Source organism: Callorhinchus milii, unplaced genomic scaffold (genome assembly GCF_018977255.1).
Source record: "Callorhinchus milii isolate IMCB2004 unplaced genomic scaffold, IMCB_Cmil_1.0 Scaffold115, whole genome shotgun sequence".
Lineage (NCBI taxonomy): Eukaryota > Metazoa > Chordata > Chondrichthyes > Chimaeriformes > Callorhinchidae > Callorhinchus > Callorhinchus milii.
In genome coordinates, this window is record NW_024704856.1 from 55,617 (window position 1) to 73,008 (window position 17,392).

A 17,392-nucleotide genomic window follows, 5' to 3' on the forward strand; every position below is an offset into this window, starting at 1 on the left:
AATGCCCTTCAGAAAGGCACAGAGACACTCTCCTTTACTGCCACTCTCTCTCACACTCACTCTGTCTGTCTGACATGGAAACAGAGAGTGTCAGAGAGAGAGAGAGAGAGAGAAAGAGAGACTGACTGAGAGAGAAAGTGAGAGGGAGTACATCGTGAAAGGTTTGAGCCGCGGTCCCAGTGTGAAAGGTATAATATAAACTATAAGCTTTATTGTATAGCGACACAGATTATAAAAGGTTCAGCCTCGTGGCCATCACAAACAAACACAGGTCATGGCTGAGGGTTCCCTCCTCATCAATCTGTCACTCGGCAGATCCTCAGAGGATCAGAGTTTTTGCCGCCGTCTTTCAAACCGGGACTGAAGAATGGATAAAGCTTCTCAGTGAAAGTCCGGGTGAAAGTGTGGAGATGCGACATGTTATCGGCGTTGTAAAATGTCACCTCTCCCCCCTCATAGTCCAGGAACACTCCCACCTTCCCGGGTCTCTCTCTCAGGGGCAGGCGGGTGGCAGGTGAGGTACAAGCTCCATATTCATCCCCGTTTCTCAGTGTCACAGCCAATAATCCATCCTCTGGTGACACTGTGATCTCTCCTTTCCTGTTGACAGACTCTCGGGCCAATCCCACTGTCCACTGTGTCTTGTTGGCCACCTGCACCTCCCAGTAATGTCTCCCTGATGTGAAGCCCTCAGACCCCAGGACACAGCCACTGCGATCAAACCTCTTCGGGGAGTCCGGGAGCCGCTGCCGTGTGTCTCCGAGTCTCACGCTGGTCAGGTCCTCAGACAGGATGAGTCGGCGATGAGCTGTGTCAGGATCCAGAGTCAGAGAGGCCGGAGATGAGAGAGAGACACAACACCAAGTGGAGTGAGGGGACGGCTGGGCGCTCAGACTGTGTGAACACATCTACACCCGGGGACACAATCCATCTCACAGGGTCAAATGCTGTGTATGTGTATGGGAGTCGGTGGAGTTTATGTGTGTGTGAGGAGGTTTGTGAGTGTCTGTGTGAGGGTGTGCATAAAGGTCTGTGAGGGTGTTTTGTGATGGTGTGTGAGTAAGTGTGAGGGTGTATGTGAATGTGTTTGTATGAGGTGTTTGCGTGAAGCTTTGTGAGAGGGTGAGTTTGTGTGTGTGAGATGGTGTTTTTATGTGTGTGAGTTTGTGTGAGGCTGTGTGTGAGGGTGTGTGTTTCAGCGCCTGTTTGTGTAAGTGAGTTTGTGAGGGAATGTGTGAGTGTGTGTGTTAGGGGATGTGTGAATGTCTGTGTGAGTGTGTGTGTTTGAGTGTGTGCGTGAGATTGTGTGTGAGGGTATGTGTGCGAGCGTGTGTGAGGTTGTGTGTGAAACGATTGTGTGTGAGTGTATGTTTGAGGTTGTGTGCGACGATCTTTGTGAGTAGTTGTGTGAGTGGAGGTGTGAGGGTGTGTGTGAGTGTCAGTCTGAGGGTGTGTATGAGGATTTATGAGAGGGGTTGTATGAGAGGTGTTGTATGATGATGTGTGTGAGTGTCTGTGTCAGCGGGTGTTTGAGGGGGTGTGTGATGGTCTTTTTGAGGGTGTTTGTGAGGGATTGTTTGAAGGGGTTTGTGACGGTGTGTGTGAGGGGTGTGTGAGAGGTTCTGCGTGAGGGTGTGTGAGGGTGTGTGTGATGTTGTGTGTGAGAGCCTATGTGAGTGGTTGTGTGTGTATGAGGATATTTGTGAGGTTGTTTGTGAGTGGATGTATTAGATTGTGTGTGAGGGTTTGTTTGAGGGTCGGTGTGAGGGGATGCGTTGTGTGGTTTGTGATAGTATGTGTGAGGGAGTGTGTGAGGGGGAGTGTCAGGGTGTTACTGAGGTTGTGTGAGGGAAATGTGTGAGGGTTGTGTGTGAGGTATTCTGTGTGGGGTTGTGCTTGAGAGTGTGTGCGATGGTGTTGTGTTAAAGGGTTGTGTGTATGTGAGGGGATGTAAAACGACTTGTTTGATGGAACGTGTGATGTTGTGTGATGGGGTGTGTGAGGGTGTTTGTGATCATGTATGCGAAGGTCAGTATGAGGGGTTGTGAGAGGGATTGTGAGAGGGGATGTGCGTGATCATGTGTGTGTGAGTGGGTGTGTGAGTTTGTTTGTGAGGTTGCGTGTGAGTTTGTGTGTGCGCGTATGTGTGTGTGCGAGTGACGGTGTGTGAGGTTGTGTGCGAAGGGTTTATGCGATGGCATATGTAAGAGTGTGTGTGTGATGGGGTGTGAGTGTGTGAGGTGGTGTGTGAGAGCTGTTGTGTGGGGGTCTCTTTGAGTGTATTTGAGGGGATTTGTGAGTGTGTGTTTGAGGTTTTGTGTGAGGGACTCTGTGAGGGTTATTTGTAAAAGTGTACATGTTAGGGTCTGTGTCAATGTGGGTGTGCAGGTGTGCGATTGTATTTGTCAGGGTCTGTGTGGGTGTGTGTGAGGGCTTGTGTGAGGGTGTGTGTGAGGTTGTGTGTGAGCTCGTGTGTAAGGTGCTGTGTGAGCGTATGATTGTGGGTGTGTGTGGTAATGTGTTTGTGATGGTTCTGTGTGAGCGTGTGTGTGAATGCGTTTTTATCATAGTCTGTGTGAGGTCGTGCGTGAGGATGTGTATGTCAGGGACTGTCTCAAGTTGTGTCTGTGGTTGTCCGTGAAGGGGTGTTAGAGGTGTTGTGTGAGTGTGTGTGTGTCAGGGTCTGTGTGAGGGTGTGTGCGAGTATGTGTGAGGGTCTGGGTGAGGGTCTGTGTGAGAGGGTGTATGAGCGGGTGTGTGAGGGTGTGTGTGAGTGTCTGTGTGAGGGGTGAGAACATTGACATTATGGCCCTGACTGAAACCTGGATCACACCAGGTGACACCTTCCTCCTCACTGAGGCCAAACCACCCGCTCGACCTACCACCATCTTCCCCGCCCCAACCGTCATGTTGGTGGGGTGACCCTCATCTCCAGGGCGTTACTTGCTCCACCGGCTCATTCCCCTCTTTCCAACACCTAACCCTCTGCCATCCCTCCCACCACTCTATCAAAATCCTAATTTACTGTCCCCAAAACAGTCCCCAACTTCCATCTCTGACATCTCCACCTCCTCGCCTCCCTCTGCCTCTGCTCCGACCACTTCATCATCCTCGGTCACTTCAACCTCCACTTCACCCCACCATACTGCACCTTCTCACACTTCTCCTCTCTTCTCCTGTGTGAGGGGAGTGTGGGTGAGGACACATGTGTGAGGGCTGTGAATGTGTGTGGAAGTGATGGGTGTGTGTGGTGTGTGTGAACGGCGTGTGTGAAGATTTTTTTGAGATTATTTTGTGTGAGAGCTGTGCACGTGAGGAAAGTGTGAGTGAAAGTTCTGTGTGTGAGGAGTGTGTGTGTCACAGGTGTGTTTTTTGAGAGGTTTGTGTATGAATGGTGTGTATGGGAGGGGTGTGTGAATTGTGTATGTGTGATTTGTGTGAGCTGTGTTTATGTGGTGTAAGACGTTTGTGTGAGAGGTGTTTGTGCTTTGGGAAGTCCTCCTGACGTGAACGGCGCTCTATAAGTATAATTCTGTTGTTTTTCTTGTGGTGCGGTGTGCGTGTGTGAAGGGTGTCTGTGGGAGGTGTTTGTGTGAGAATTGTGTGTGGGGAATTTGTGTTTGAGGGTTATGTGTGTAGTAACTGTATGTCAGAGTTCTGTGTGTGAAAGGTGTGTATGTGAGGTGTTTGTACGTGGGTAGTGTGTGAGGTGTATGTAAGGTGTGTATCCCAGGTGTATCTGTGAGTTGCCTATCAGAGGTGCATGTAAGAGGTTGCTGTGAAAGGCGTGTATGTGTTTGTGTCAAAATGGTATGTAAGTGAGGTGTGCGTGAGTGCTGTGTGTTTGAGGAGTATCCATGTGAGGGCTGTATGTTTGAGGTGTGTGTGAGAACTGTGTGTGAGTGTGTGAGGGTGTGCGTGTTAGCGAGGGTGGGTGAGCTCATGTGTGTGTGAGAGATTGTATGTGTTTGAAGGTTGTGTGTGAGAGTGTGTGTCTGAGGAGTGTGTGTGCATGAAGATATGTGTCTGAGGGGTGTGCGTGTGTTTGAGGAGTGTGTGAGGTGTGTGTGAGACAGTGTGGGTGAGCTTGGGGGTATATGTGAGGACGTGTGTCTGAGGAGTGTGTATGCGTGTGTGTGTGAGGGTATGTGTATTTGTGTGGGTGTATACGTGTGAGTGTGAGTGTGTTTGATGGTTGTGTGTGTGAGTGATGTGTGCATGTGTGTTTGTCTGAGGGGTGAGTGTGTGTATGTTTGAGGAGGGTGTAAGGAGTGTGTGTGAGGGGTGGGGTGTGAGGAATGTGTGCGTATATGTGTGAGGGTATATATATTTGTGTGCGTGTATGTGTCTGTGTTAGAGAGGGAGGAGTGCGAATGTGTTGGGATTCAGGAGAATGTAAGGCTATTGAAATGACTTCAAGCTGAGACTGGGAGACATGTACCTGGGCTGATGTTGTCTATAATCTGTCTCCAGACTGTGTTCTTCAAAGGCCATTTGTACTTGGACACAGGAAGCTCAGCCTCACACACTGACAGATCAAAACGCTCGTCACTGACCCTGAAATAAGACACGATCACAGTATAAAGTGAAACTGCACCTTGTGGTTGGTTTATGGGTTGAATTGTGGGATATTTGTTAAAGATCATTTCATACCTTCTGTTGGCAGCAGCTTCCTCCTAATGAAATCAAACACAGACAGATGTCAGTTCAAATCGAGACACCAACACAGACAAGTTAAATGTGCGCAGAGTATCTCACGTCCCAATACAATCTCTGATCTCTTTATCAAACACAATTAGTTTGTCTGCTCCCGACTGTGTATAACCGTTACTGAACTTTTATTGAACTATAAAATAATGTCATGTCTTTACCTGCAGGAAGGTGAGATCGTCTTTTCCCAGCTGTGCCGTTAACTCGGAGAGTTGTTGTTCAACAGAATCTAATTTGCACTGAATCTCTCGCAGATTTGTCTCCATTCGCTTTAGAATCTCCTCCTCTCGCTGTCTGAGATCCCCCATCACTCGCTGCTCTCTGTCAGTTAGACTCTGGTGCATTTTAGCAAACTCACCCGTGACGTGGGTCTGCAGACTGTTCACCTGTTCCTGCAAATGTCACACATTCAACCATTACACATAGAAACCAGAGACACTGAGACATCACACCGTGTACACACAGTAACCAGAGACCCTGAGACACCACACTCTGTACACACAGTAACCAGAGACCCTGAGACATCACACTGTGTACACACAGTAACCAGAGATACTGAGACATCACATCGTGTACACACAGTAATCATAGACACTGAGATATCACACCGTTCACACAAAGTAACCGGAGACACTAAGACATCACACCGTGTACACACAGTAACCAGAGACCCTGAGACATCACACCGTGTACACAGTAACCAGAGACACTGAGACATCACACCGTGTACACACAGTAACCAGAGACACTGAGACATCACACCGTGTACACACAGTAACCAGAGACACTGAGACATCACACCAAGACACACTGGCAGCTCAAACATCAGCCACGACACAACTTACCTTCACTTGTGAAATCTTTTCTCTCTGTTTGGCTTGAGCTTGCAGAGCTGTTTCCTTCCTCTGTGTCAGAGAAGCTAAGGAGGACTTCACTTGATCCTGGAATAAACGCACAGAATGAAAGTGTTTGAGGCGAAAACATGACGTGGAAACAGAATGAATCCCTCGTGAGTTTAACGGTACCTTGTAGATTTCAGCAGCTTCGTCAATGGGAAGGAAGCTGTGGCCTCTGTGTTCTTTCGCATCTCTGCAAACAACACACAGCAATTTCTTGTCAGTTTCACAGACCAGTTTCAGTTCCTCCCGGTGTTTCTCACACTGACGTCTAACTGACGTCTGTGTTTGCTCCAGACTGAATCCACGAGCTTTCGCCACCATTTTGACCAGAGCCCGATTAACCTGGAGCTTCCTGTCAGCAGTAACTTGGCGACATACCGGACATGATCCCTTCTCCTGCTTTTCCCAGCTCCGGATGATGCAGGAACGACAGAAGTTGTGGCCACAGCCCAGACTAACAGGATCAGTGAAGAAATCCAAACAAATGGCACAGTTTAGCTCCTCGGTCCAGCTCTCAGCCTGGAGTCCCGAAGCCATGTTCAGCACAAACACTAACCTGTTTGGCTTCTCAGACTATATGTGGACGTGGCAAAGGCTCAGTTGCCTCCCAAACCGGTTCCTCAGGTTTGCGATGACATTATTATTGTATCAGAAAAAATTCCGACTGAAAGCGCAGAGAGGAGAGGCCCACAGCCAGAATCATGCATCTGTCCACAGCCCAGTCTCATTGCCAATGGCCTCGCAATCACACAGTCTGAGCTGATCCTCCGATGGACTGCTGGGGCTGGTGCTGTATGGTTCAAAGTGTGGTGCTTCGGATGAGACGTAAAACCAAGGTCCGGTCTGCCTGCTCGGGAGGACTGTAAAAATCTCCTGACGCTATTCCAAGAGAAGGGAGTGTCTCTATCTCTCTGCGTCTCCTGGAATGATTATCTGTGCCGATGTATGAGCTCTGGGGAAGGGATGGGCTGTGTTCTGGAGACACGTTTTCTCTTTCGATTCTGGTTGCCATGACATATATGAGCGACTTGAACAGATGAGATTGACAAGCGTCAGAGGAACAAACTGTGCGACAATTAAACCAGAGATTTTAGACAAAGATGTACAGAGGAACCTTTTCCAGGTCTCTTATCTTTTTTTCAACGCATCGAACACGTGAGAAGAGAATGGTCTCATTGCCCTGAGAGCAGCACAGGAGGAGATTGGGGGATGTGAAGGGAAATTTTAGGCCAGACTGCAGAGAGGGGGTTTAATCAATGGAACAAATTAACGCGATAGTCATAGTTTTGGGCATAGTGTGACTTTGAGGCGGGAGGAAAAAACTCTGTAGCACCATTTTCCCAGTCCTTGTTAAACTCGATCGGCTCCCTGTCACAGAGCGGATCAATTTAACGTTCCTCAACTTCCAGTTAAATGCCTTCATGCAATGTAACGCTGTAACTTGCTCTCTCCTTACATTACTGCACACTGCCTCCGCTCGACTGGTTCCAGCCGCCTCCCTGTCGCCCACAGGATCCACTATGATGTGAGATCGCTGAGATTATATCAATCCCGTAGTGCACTAGTTGTGAAGCTCATCTTCGCAAGCAAAGCAAGAGGACCCGGGTTCCACTCCCAGCAGGTCAATACCTAAGGCAAGTTTCCTTACCCCACTATATGCCGAGCACTGAGTACGACCCCGGTTGTCAGTCGCTTGGCGGATCGATTTATTTTGATAATTATCCATTGAAACAATCCATGATCGCTCAATGCACAACTGTTTGTGGGGAAATACTGCTGAGAGCAATTGGATGTTGTATTTCTTCCACAAAATATACAGTCAGCTAACTTCACTGTACATTCTGTGAAGCGCTTTCAGACGTCTTGAAGACGTTATCAAGCGCTGTATTAAATGAATATATTATTAAAGTTAATTGTATTATTATATGACGGTTACATTTCAATAATGGTAGCTTCATTATAATCCTAAAGTTTGATACATTGCTGTAGAGCATCAACAAGTCGTCTCAATACGCTTCACAGAATATACAGTAAAGTGTAGTGACTGTATGTCATCTGCGGCAAACAGGGCGATAAGCAAAAGTGTTTCAACAATCTTTGAAAGCAAACGTAAGGAACCCAGCGACAGGCTCTTTTGAAACAAATCATAGACAGTTAAAAAAGTGACTGCATGATGAAAATCACAGAGCAAATGTCTTGCAACAATACTTCGCCTATAAAAAGTGCTGTTAATTTACTCTTCAATCTATTGTGTGAAGAGCTTTCCGACGAATTTGAGAAAGGACGAGGCGCTATATCAAATGCAGGAATTATTCCGCTGATGTTGCAGCAGCTTTTATTCTAAATGTCTCTTCCTTTATCCCTTTGCTGCGCAAACCCACAACGGTGACATCAGCGCGAATGCTCACCCGCGTGTGTGCACCAACTGCTCCCAAGTGGGGAGGCGTGTGAGCACTCACACGGACACGCCAGTGGCTACACATGAACATGTCGTTGGCCACACACTTAATTGCGGAGGTGCGCACATGTACACTCCGGTGGCTACACATGTGTGCGAATGCCGATGAGGTTGTGAGGGTGAGCTGAGCGTGTGCTTGGGAGAGACACCAGGGCTGGAGCTTTAGCCTGTCCCACTCCAAGGACAACTGTCCTGTTAGTTAGTTAGTTAGTTAGTCAGTCAGTTGGTTATCTAGTGAGCTATCAGGGTTTTGGCTGCTTATGATATGGTGAAGTGGAGTCCTGTAGCTCAGTGGTTAGAGCACTCGCTTTGCAAGTGAGAGACCTGAGTTCAATTCCAGGCAGAGGGCGAAACCTCGGGCAAGTTTCCTTACTCCACACAGAGCCTAATAATAATCCCTCCAAAACCAAAAACAATAATAAATTAGTCATTTTCAATCTACGACTGTTTGTGGGACATTGCTGTGCGCAATTGGCTGCCGCGTTCGCCCACAACTATACAGTCAATTCACTTTACAGTGTGTTCTGTGAAGCGCTTTGGTACGTCCTCCCGACGTGAAAAGCGCTATATCAAGTGCAAGGATTATTATTATTATTATTATTCATAAGGTGTGGCTGAGGGAATGGGAGGCATCTTTGCCTGTCGGAGGCGGCTGGTGGCTGGTGAGAGAGTGAGCGATGGGACAGTTGGGGCTGCTGCTCTGGGACAGGACGGGACTGGGCGGGGGCTGCCAACTCTGGAGCAGAGGGAGGTCACGGTGGGAGTCCACGAGAGAGAGAAGGCGGCGTGGGAGGGAGGGAGTGCGGTGGGAGTGAAGGACAGAATGGGAGGAGCGGATGGAGGGCGGAAGGGTTGCTGAGGAGGAGGAGCATTTCCAGGCAGAGATGGGGAGCGAGGGATCAATGGGACAGTGTCAGCCCGTGGGCTAAAGAAGCCATCGCGGGGGGTGGGGTATGGGGGGACAGGGATGGCGGTCATGGCTGAATTGCCAGAGAGCGGGAGGGGAGGGAGGACAAGGCAGCAGAAGGATAATGGCGGAGACTTGCGCCAACCTCGCGGGTTTGAAACTGCCGCCAGGAAGTCACGTCACTCTCATCACCTGACCCGGGCGGCATTCCGAATTGGCGACCGGAAGTGACGTCCGACAGCGCGAGACCTGATCGCCATTGAGTGACGTTTCAATGTCGGGGGGGTGGGGGGCGGGGCCTGAAGCCGCTCGTGGTGACCAGGCGGTGACTTCACCACAACTCATCCCGTCGGTGCCCGTCCGCGTCCTGTTGTCCCCGACACCCTCGGCCCTCTCCCTCCGCTGCTCGCGGCTCCCGCTCGGTTTACCCGGGGTGTCCCGAGCGTCCCCGCCGCTCGGCGGCTCGCGGCTCCGCCCCTACGTCAGTCACTTGACGTCACTGCCCGACTCCCGCCGCCTTTACCAAGATGGCGGGCGCCAGGCTCCTGACGTCACACGCATGACGTTACCGACCGGATCTCATCACCGATAGCAAGATGGCCGTCGCCACCTGACTCCCCCCCCCCCCCAACCCATTAACAAAGATGGCCGCCAATGTCCTTCAGAAAGGCACAGAGACACTCTCCTTTACTGCCACTCTCTCTCACACTCACTCTGTCTGTCTGACATGGAAACAGAGAGTGTCAGAGAGAGAGAGAGAGAGAGACTGAGAGAGACTGACTGAGAGAGAAAGAGAGAGGGAGTACATCGTGAAAGGTGTGAGCCGTGGGCACAGTGTGAAAGGTGTCATACAAACCACAGGCTTTATTGTATAGCGACACGGATTATAAAAGGTTCAGCCTCGTGGCCATCACCGCCAAACACAGGTCATGGCTGAGTGTATCCACCACATTAATCTGTCACTCGGCAGATCCTCAGAGGCTCAGAGTTTTTGCCGCCGTCGTTCAAACCGGGACCGAAGAATGGATAAAGTTTCTCAGTGAAAGTGTTGGTGAAAGTGTGGAGATGAGACATGTTGTCGGCGTTGTAAAAGGTCACCTCTCCCCCCTCATAGTCCAGGAACACTCCCACCTTCCCGGGTCTCTCTCTCAGGGGCAGGCGGGTGGGAGGTGACGTCAGAGCTTTATATTCATCCCCGTTTCTCAGTATCACAGCCCAGAATCCCTTCTCTGGTGACAGTGTGATCTGTCCTTTCCTGTTGACAGACTCTCGGGCCAATCCCACATCCCACTTGGTCTTGTTGGCCACCTGCACCTCCCAGTAATGTCTCCCTGATGTGAAGCCCTCAGACCCCAGGACACAGACATATTTACTAAACCTCTTCGGGGAGTCCGGGAGCTGCTGCCGTGTGTCTCCGTGTCTCACGCTGGTCAGGTCCTCAGACAGGATGAGCGCGGGATGGGCTGTGTCAGGATCCAGAGTCAGAGAGGCCGGAGCTGAGAGAGAGAAACAACACCAAGTGGAGTGAGGGGACGTCTGGAGCTCAGACTGTGTGTGAACACATCTAAAGCTGGGGACACAATCCAGCTCAGAGGGTCACAGTCTGTCTGGGTGGGGGGAGAGGGGTGAGTGCAAGGTTATGTGTGTGGGTGTGTATGAAGGGTATGTGTGTGTGTGAGAGTGAAGTATATGAGATGTATGTGTGTGTGAGTGCGTGTGTGTTCGTGGGTGTGTGAGTGTGTGCGAGGGCGTGTATGTGTTTGTTTGAGCGTGTGCTTGTGAGTGTGTGTGTGTGAGGTGTATTAGACGGTGTCTGATTGAGGGTATGTGGGAGGGTATGTGTGAGAATGTGTGTGTGGGGGGGTATGTGTGAGAAGGTATGAGGGAGTGTGTGAGGATGCTTGTGTGTGACAGATTGTGATACTTGTCGTATGAGGGTATGTATGAGATTGTGTATGAGGGTTTGTGTGAGTGGTTGCAGTAGGGTGTTTGTGATGTTGTTTGCGTGAGTGCGTGTGAGGGTATTTGTGAGGTTGTGTGTGATGTTTGTGTTTGTGAGTGTGTGTGAGGGTGTGTTTGAGGGTATGTGTTTGATGGTGTGCATGAGGGTACGTGTGAGGGTGTGTGAGGTGCGTGTGAGTGGGGGTGCGAGAGGGTGTGAGAGAAAATGTGTGTGAGTGTGGTTGTAAGACTTGTTGTATGAGTGTGTGTATGAGGGTGTATACGAGGGTGTGTGTGAGGGGGTGGGAGAGATAATGTGTGTGACGGCTCTTTGTGAACGTGTGTGTGAGCGTGAGGGTGTGTGAGGGTGTGTGAATTTGTATGTTTGAGTTGCGTGTGTGAGGATGTGTATGATGGTGCGTGTGAGGTTGTGAGTGATGGTGTGTGTGAGTGTGTGTGTGTGAGTGTTTGTGAGCTTGTGTGTGGTTGAGGTGTATGTGTGATGGTATGTCAGGATGAGCGGCTCTGTGTGAGGTTGTTTGTGTGTATGTGAGTGTGTAAATGGGGGGTGATTGTGCGTGAAGTGGTGTGAGAGTGTTGTGTGTGTGGTGTTGTGTGAGGATTTGTGTGAGGGTCTGTCTGTGTGTGTGTGTGAGTGGTTGTGTGAGGGTGTACGTGAGGGTGTTTGTGTTGGTGTGTATGAGGGGTTGTGTGAAGGTGTGGTTGCAAGGGATTGTGTGAATGGGTGTGCGAAGCGTGTGTGGGGGTGTGTGTGACGGATTATATATGTCAGGATCTGAGTGAGGTTGTGTGTGAGGGTGTGTGTGAAGACGTGTGTGAAGATGCGTGAGAGGGGCTGTGTGATGGTGCGTCATGGTGTGTGTGTCCGGGTCTGTGTGAGGGTGTCTGTGTGAAGGTGTGTGTGAGGGATTCTGTCAGGGTGTGTGTGAGGGTGTGTGTGAGATTCTGTGTGAGTGTGTGTGTGAGTGTGTGTATGAGTGTGTGTGAGCGTCTGTGTGATGGTGTGTGTCAGTGTCCGTGCGAGGGTGTGTGTCTGGGTATGTGTGAGGGTGTGTGTCAGGATGTTTATGTGAGGGTGTGTGTGGGGCTGTTTGAGGCAGTGTGTGTGGGTCTGTGAGAGTGTGTGTGTGAGGGTGTGTTAGATTGTGTGTGTGTGTGTGGGAGGAATTTTGTGAGCGTGTACATGATGGTGTGTGAGGGGTGAGAAGATTGACATTGTGACCCTCACTGAAAGCTGGATCAGCCCAGGTGACACCTTACCGCTCACTGAGGCCACACCACCCGCTACACCTACCACCATGTCCCCCGTCCCAACCGTCATGGTGGTGGGGTGACCCTCATTTCCAGGTTGTCACTTGCCCTGTCCCCCTACTCCACCGGCTCATTCCGCACATTCGTTCACCTTACCCTCTGCAATGTCTCCCACCTCTCTCTAAAAACCCTCCTAATTAACTGCCCCAAAAACCCAGCCCCACCTTCACCTCTGACATCTCCACCCTCTCGCCTCCCTCTGCCTCTGCTCCGAACCCCTCATCCTCGGCCAGTTCAACATCCACTTCACGCCCTCCTGCTCCACCGCCTCAGACTTGTCTCTTTTCCTGTATGAGGGAAGTGTGTGGGTGGTGTATGTGTGTGAGGTGTGTGAATGGGTGTGTAAGTTATGGATGTGTGTGAGGTTTGTTTGAGTGATGTGTGTGAAGATATGTGTGAGGGTATTTGGTGTGCTAGGTGAGCATGTGAGGAATGTGTGTGTGAATGGTCCGTGTGTGAGGGTTGTGTGTATGAGGTGTGTGTTTGAGCTGTGCATGTGAGTGGTGTGTGTATCAGGTGTGTGCATGTGAGGGGCGTATGAGTGAGAACTTTGTGTGTATGTGGGAGAAGTAATAATACCCATTGCATTTGATATAGCGCTTTTTATTTCTTCTCGATGTCTCAAAGCACTACAAGGAACAGAACGTAAAGTGAATTGACAGTATATTTGTGGGCGAATCGCGGCAGCCAATTACGCACAGCAGTGTCCCACAAACAGCCTTGGAATGAAAAGAACAATTTTTTTTCATTTTGGAGTGATTATTGTCAGTCGTTTGGTGTAAAGAAACTCGTCCAAGGTTTCACCCTGCCTGCAATTGAAGCTTGATGTCGATGGTACGAGCGGTTATAGAACTCGCTTTGCAAGCGAGAGACCTGAGTTCAATTCCAGGCAGAGGGCGAAACCTTGGGCAAGTTTCCTTACTCCACACAGAGCCTAATAATAATCCCTCCAAAACCAAAACCAATAGTAAATTGGTCATCTTCAATCCATGACTGTTTTTGGGACATCGCTGTGCCCAATTGGCTGCCGCGTTCGCCCACAAACATACAGTCAATTCACTTTACAGTATATTCTGTGAAGCGCTTTGGGACGTCGAGAAGATGTGTAAAGCGCTATATCAAATGCAAGGATTATTTGTGGAGTCCTGTAGCTCAGTGGTTAGAGCACTCGCTTTGCCAGTGAGTAACTTGAGTTCAAATCTAGACAGGTCAGGGCGAAACCTTGGGCAAGTTTCCTTACTCCACACGGAGCCTAATAATAATCCCTCCAAAAAACCCAAAACAATAATAAATCGGTCATTTTTAATTTACGACTGTTTGTGGGACATTGCTGTGCGAAATTGGCTGCCGCGTTCGCCCACAAATATACAATCAATTCGCTTTACAGTGTGTTCTGTGAAACGCTTTGGGACGTCCTCCCGACGTGAAAAGCGTCATATCAAATGCAAAGATTAAAGATTAAAACTAAGTGTCTCGCTTGCAAGGTGAGCGCTCTGAACACTGAACTACAGGAATTCATGAGGTGTGTATGAGGTGTGTGTGAGAGTGTGCATGTCTGAGGTGCGTGTGCGTGGTCTGTGTGAAGGTTGTGCTTGAGGGTGTGTGTGTTTATATCTGTGTGTGAGAGAGGAGAGTTATGTGTTGGGATCCATGTAAATGTGAAGCTGTTGACACGGCTTCAGGATGAGAATGGGAGACATTTACCTGGGCTGATGCCGTGTATCATCTGTCTCCAGGCTGTGTACTGTATAGGCCCTTTGTATATCCCCACAGGCAGCTCAGCCTCACACACCGACAGATCAAACCCCTCGTTACTGACCCTGAAATAAGACAAAATCACATTATAAAGTGAAACTGCATCTTGTGGGTTTGTGGGTTCAATTCTGGGATATTTGGTAAAGATCATTTCATACCTTGTGTTGCCAGCGGCTTCCTCCTAATGAAATCAAACACAGACAGATGTCAGCCCACACTGAGACGCGACATGACAAACTCAGTCACCCATCATAGAATTCCGCATCACACAGTTTACTTTCATATTTACAGCAACGTTTCTCACTCAAACGACACGGCTTCCGGATACAAAGCAACAAGAAAGTGGGGGCCAGATCTGCTCCACGAAAACCCAAGTTACCTTCTTGTGTGTGGTGCAAGGGAAAGGGTGTGTGGTACTCAGGGTCTCCTCGAAGCTGAACTGGCCCATAGGTGGCAAGCATGGTAATGAAATATGGAAATGAAGCCAGGCCTCTTAGATGGTCTATAGCCATATTATCACAGGGTACTCAGTGCTGATGGCAGCACAGCCCGGCCTGGCTCATCGGAAGGACCAGAGAGGGCCAACCACTTACTGGGGGATGGAAATCCTCCCATTCAGTTCCTGTTAATCCGACAGCGAAATCCCCAACTGGAGGGTATGTGGATTTAGATGGTTAGACTCCAGCAGTTACCGAACACAAAAAGCGTGCTCCCCCTAAATCTTTGTTCTGGACAACCTCGGGCTTAATCATTACAGAATGAGGTAAATAGGATTTGAGCTTTCGGATAGAGAGAGCTCATACCATCTCAACCGTTTATCTCTGGGATTTTCATGCGTGGGTGGAATTCTCAGTGTGGTTTGGATAAACTGAATGACGGTGATGGGTTTCCACATGTATTGTACACACGGCTCACCAAAACAATCATTACACTCACAGTGCGACCTGCTTAAAAACACACACCAGAATATAACAAACAATTCATCACTGATCTGTGTAACAGTCAGATTGTGATTGTCTGCCCCAGACTGTGTGTAACTGTGACTGAACTACATTATAAGGTCACCTCATTACCTGCAGGAAGGTGAGATCCTCTTTTTTCATCTGCGTCTGTAACTCGGAGAGCTCTTGTTGAGTAGAATCTAATTTGCCCTGAATCTCTCGCAGATTTATCTCCATTCGTTTTAAAATCTCCTCCTCTCGCTGTCTGAGATCTCGCATCACTCGCTGCTCTATGTCAGTCAGACTCTGGTGCATTTTAGCAAACTCAGCCGTGACTTGGGTCTCCAGACTCTTCACCTTTTCCTGCAAATGTCAGACATCAAATTATTTCACACAGTAAACAGAGTCACTGAGCCAACCACATCGTATACACACAGTAATCAGAGACACTGAGACATCAAACCGTGTACACACAGTAACCAGAGATACTGAGACACCACAGCGTATACACACAGTAACCAGAGACACTGAGATATCACAACGGGTACACACAGTAAATTGAGAAACTGAGATATCAGTTGTTAAATCTCACCTTCAGTTGTGAAATCTTTTCTCTCTGTTTGGCTTCAGCTTTTAGAGCAGTTTCCTTCCTCTGTGTGAGAGAATCTAAGACGTGTTTCACTTTATCCTGGAATAAATACACAGAATTAAAGTGTTTGTGTGTGAAAATATCAAGCCGAATAGATATACTCCCTCTTCAGGTATATTCTTACCTTGTAGAATTGAACAGCTTCCTCAATGGGGAGGAAACTGTGACCTCTGTGTTCCTGCCCATGACTGCAAACTACACACAGCAATTTCATGTCAGATTCACAGAACAGCTTCAGTTGCTCCCGGTGTTTCTCACAGTGAAGTTTATTTTCCGTCTGTGTCGGGGTCAGGCCCAATTTTCGTGCTTTCTCTGCTAGACTCGCCAAGGCCCAACTGGCTGTGAGGTTCTTTTCTGGAAATGTCTCCTGACAAACAGCGCAGCAGTTGTTCTCCTGCTTTTCCCAGCTCCGGGTGACACAGGAGCGACAGAAGTTGTGGCCACAGCCCAGACTAACAGGATCAGTGAAGAAATCCAGACAAACCGGGCAAATGATCTCTTCGGTCCAGATCTCAGCCGGGAGTCCAGAAGCCATTTTGTACCTCAGCACTTCCTGATTGAAACTGGTTTCGGTTTCAGTGTGAGAGTGTAGGCGGATCCCAGTCACTGAGCTGCCAAACCCTCTCGTACAGTCACTTCTTGTGAAATCAGATGATTGTGACTTTGATCCCAAGAGAAGATGAGAGAGCCTTGTACAGTGACAAGGACACCCGAGCAAGGAAGGCTTTGGACTGTGGGGAAGCGTAGTGTGCATGTTGGGGTGGGGATGGGGGGGAAGTGGTGGGAGTATGACAAAAAGCGCCATCAATTGGATTAGTTTGAGGCTCTGAGACAGACCTAATATCTCTGAGATGGTTTTCCGGAGTGCGGGGTGTACAATGGCTGAAATCTCACACAGTGAGGCGGATATTGGGTTGATTTGGGGGTGATATGAAGTTGCAGGCGTTTTTTGAGTGAATGCTGTGGCCGGGTCAGTTGTGTTGAAGGAGGTGGCGGACGAATGGCCGTGTAAGGCAATGAGGGCTTTTGAAATTGAAGGCATGGTCGACGACAAAGACCTTCAGACGGGACTTGAAGGATGTGAGGCAGAGGAAACGCAGGTAGAGTTGGAGAGTGTGGGGACAGAGATGCTGAATGTCTGACCTCCAATGGTGGGGTGGGAATTGCGGGTGAACTAAAACAGGCCGGTGTCTGCCGAGTGGAGGGAGCAGACTTTCTGATATGCTTTTATGAAGTAAAAGAAGTAGGGGGGAATAAGACCATGGAGGTGCCTTGAATGAAGGACAAGGCTGTTCTTTGAGCAACTGGGCTGGTCTCTATGTAACTGGTCTTCTCGCTGTATTAAGCCTGGTCTCTATATAACTCACCATGGGTCTGCATGACAGGCTTGATCTCTGCATAACGGGCCTGGTCTGTTTATAACAGCTTGGATTCTGTATAGCTGCCTGGCCTCTGTATAACTGACCAGGGCTCTTTATAACAGTTCTGGTCTCTGTAGGAAATCTTTGCACAGTGTACAACTGGCTTCATGTCTGTGCAACATCACTGTTCTCTGTTAAAAAGCTCTGGTCTCTGCATAATAGACTTGGTCTCTGTAAAATTGGCCGAGTGTCTGCATACCAGGCCTGGTCTCTTTATAATAGGCGTAGCCTATGTATAACTGGCCTGATCTCTGTATAAGAACCTCGTATATGTATATCGGCTTGGTTTTTGTAAATATGTCCTGGTCTCATATAACAGATCTGGTCTCTGTATAACCGGCCTGGCCTTAGTAAAACTGGCCTTGGCTCTGCATAACAA

The 17,392-nt window shown here is 49.0% G+C and overlaps 2 protein-coding genes across 2 annotated transcripts in view; both read right to left on the bottom strand.

The window, feature by feature from the left end:
- The window catches only part of LOC103174229 (zinc-binding protein A33-like), a 44,796-nt gene that overhangs the window by 7,739 nt on the left and 19,665 nt on the right, over nucleotides 1-17,392 (bottom strand). The window contains exon 5 of the mRNA XM_042345838.1: nucleotides 4,442-4,557. Within this exon, the coding sequence (XP_042201772.1) occupies nucleotides 4,442-4,557 (116 nt within the window). The remainder of the gene's footprint in view (nucleotides 1-4,441; nucleotides 4,558-17,392) is intronic.
- Nucleotides 9,926-16,141, bottom strand: LOC121851764 (zinc-binding protein A33-like). Its single transcript, XM_042345836.1, has 6 exons — nucleotides 15,717-16,141; nucleotides 15,536-15,631; nucleotides 15,076-15,306; nucleotides 14,161-14,183; nucleotides 13,952-14,067; nucleotides 9,926-10,470 (listed from the first exon to the last, which is right to left on the bottom strand). Exons 1-6 carry the CDS (start codon nucleotides 16,125-16,127, stop codon nucleotides 9,926-9,928), a joined length of 1,422 nt encoding a protein of 473 aa, XP_042201770.1. The 5' UTR covers nucleotides 16,128-16,141.

Bases quoted from the DNA above. Each gene is read 5' to 3' on its own strand.
- LOC121851764 (XM_042345836.1), bottom strand. From the start codon at position 16,127: ATGGCTTCTGGACTCCCGGCTGAGATCTGGACCGAAGAGATCATTTGC. The intron at 14,184-15,075 runs GTAATGAGGTGA...TGATTTCATTAG, and splicing joins AGGATCTCACCTTCCTGCAG to GAGGAAGCCGCTGGCAACAC. The intron at 10,471-13,951 runs GTAAATGTCTCC...TCTCTCTCTCAG, and splicing joins GATACACGGCATCAGCCCAG to CTCCGGCCTCTCTGACTCTG.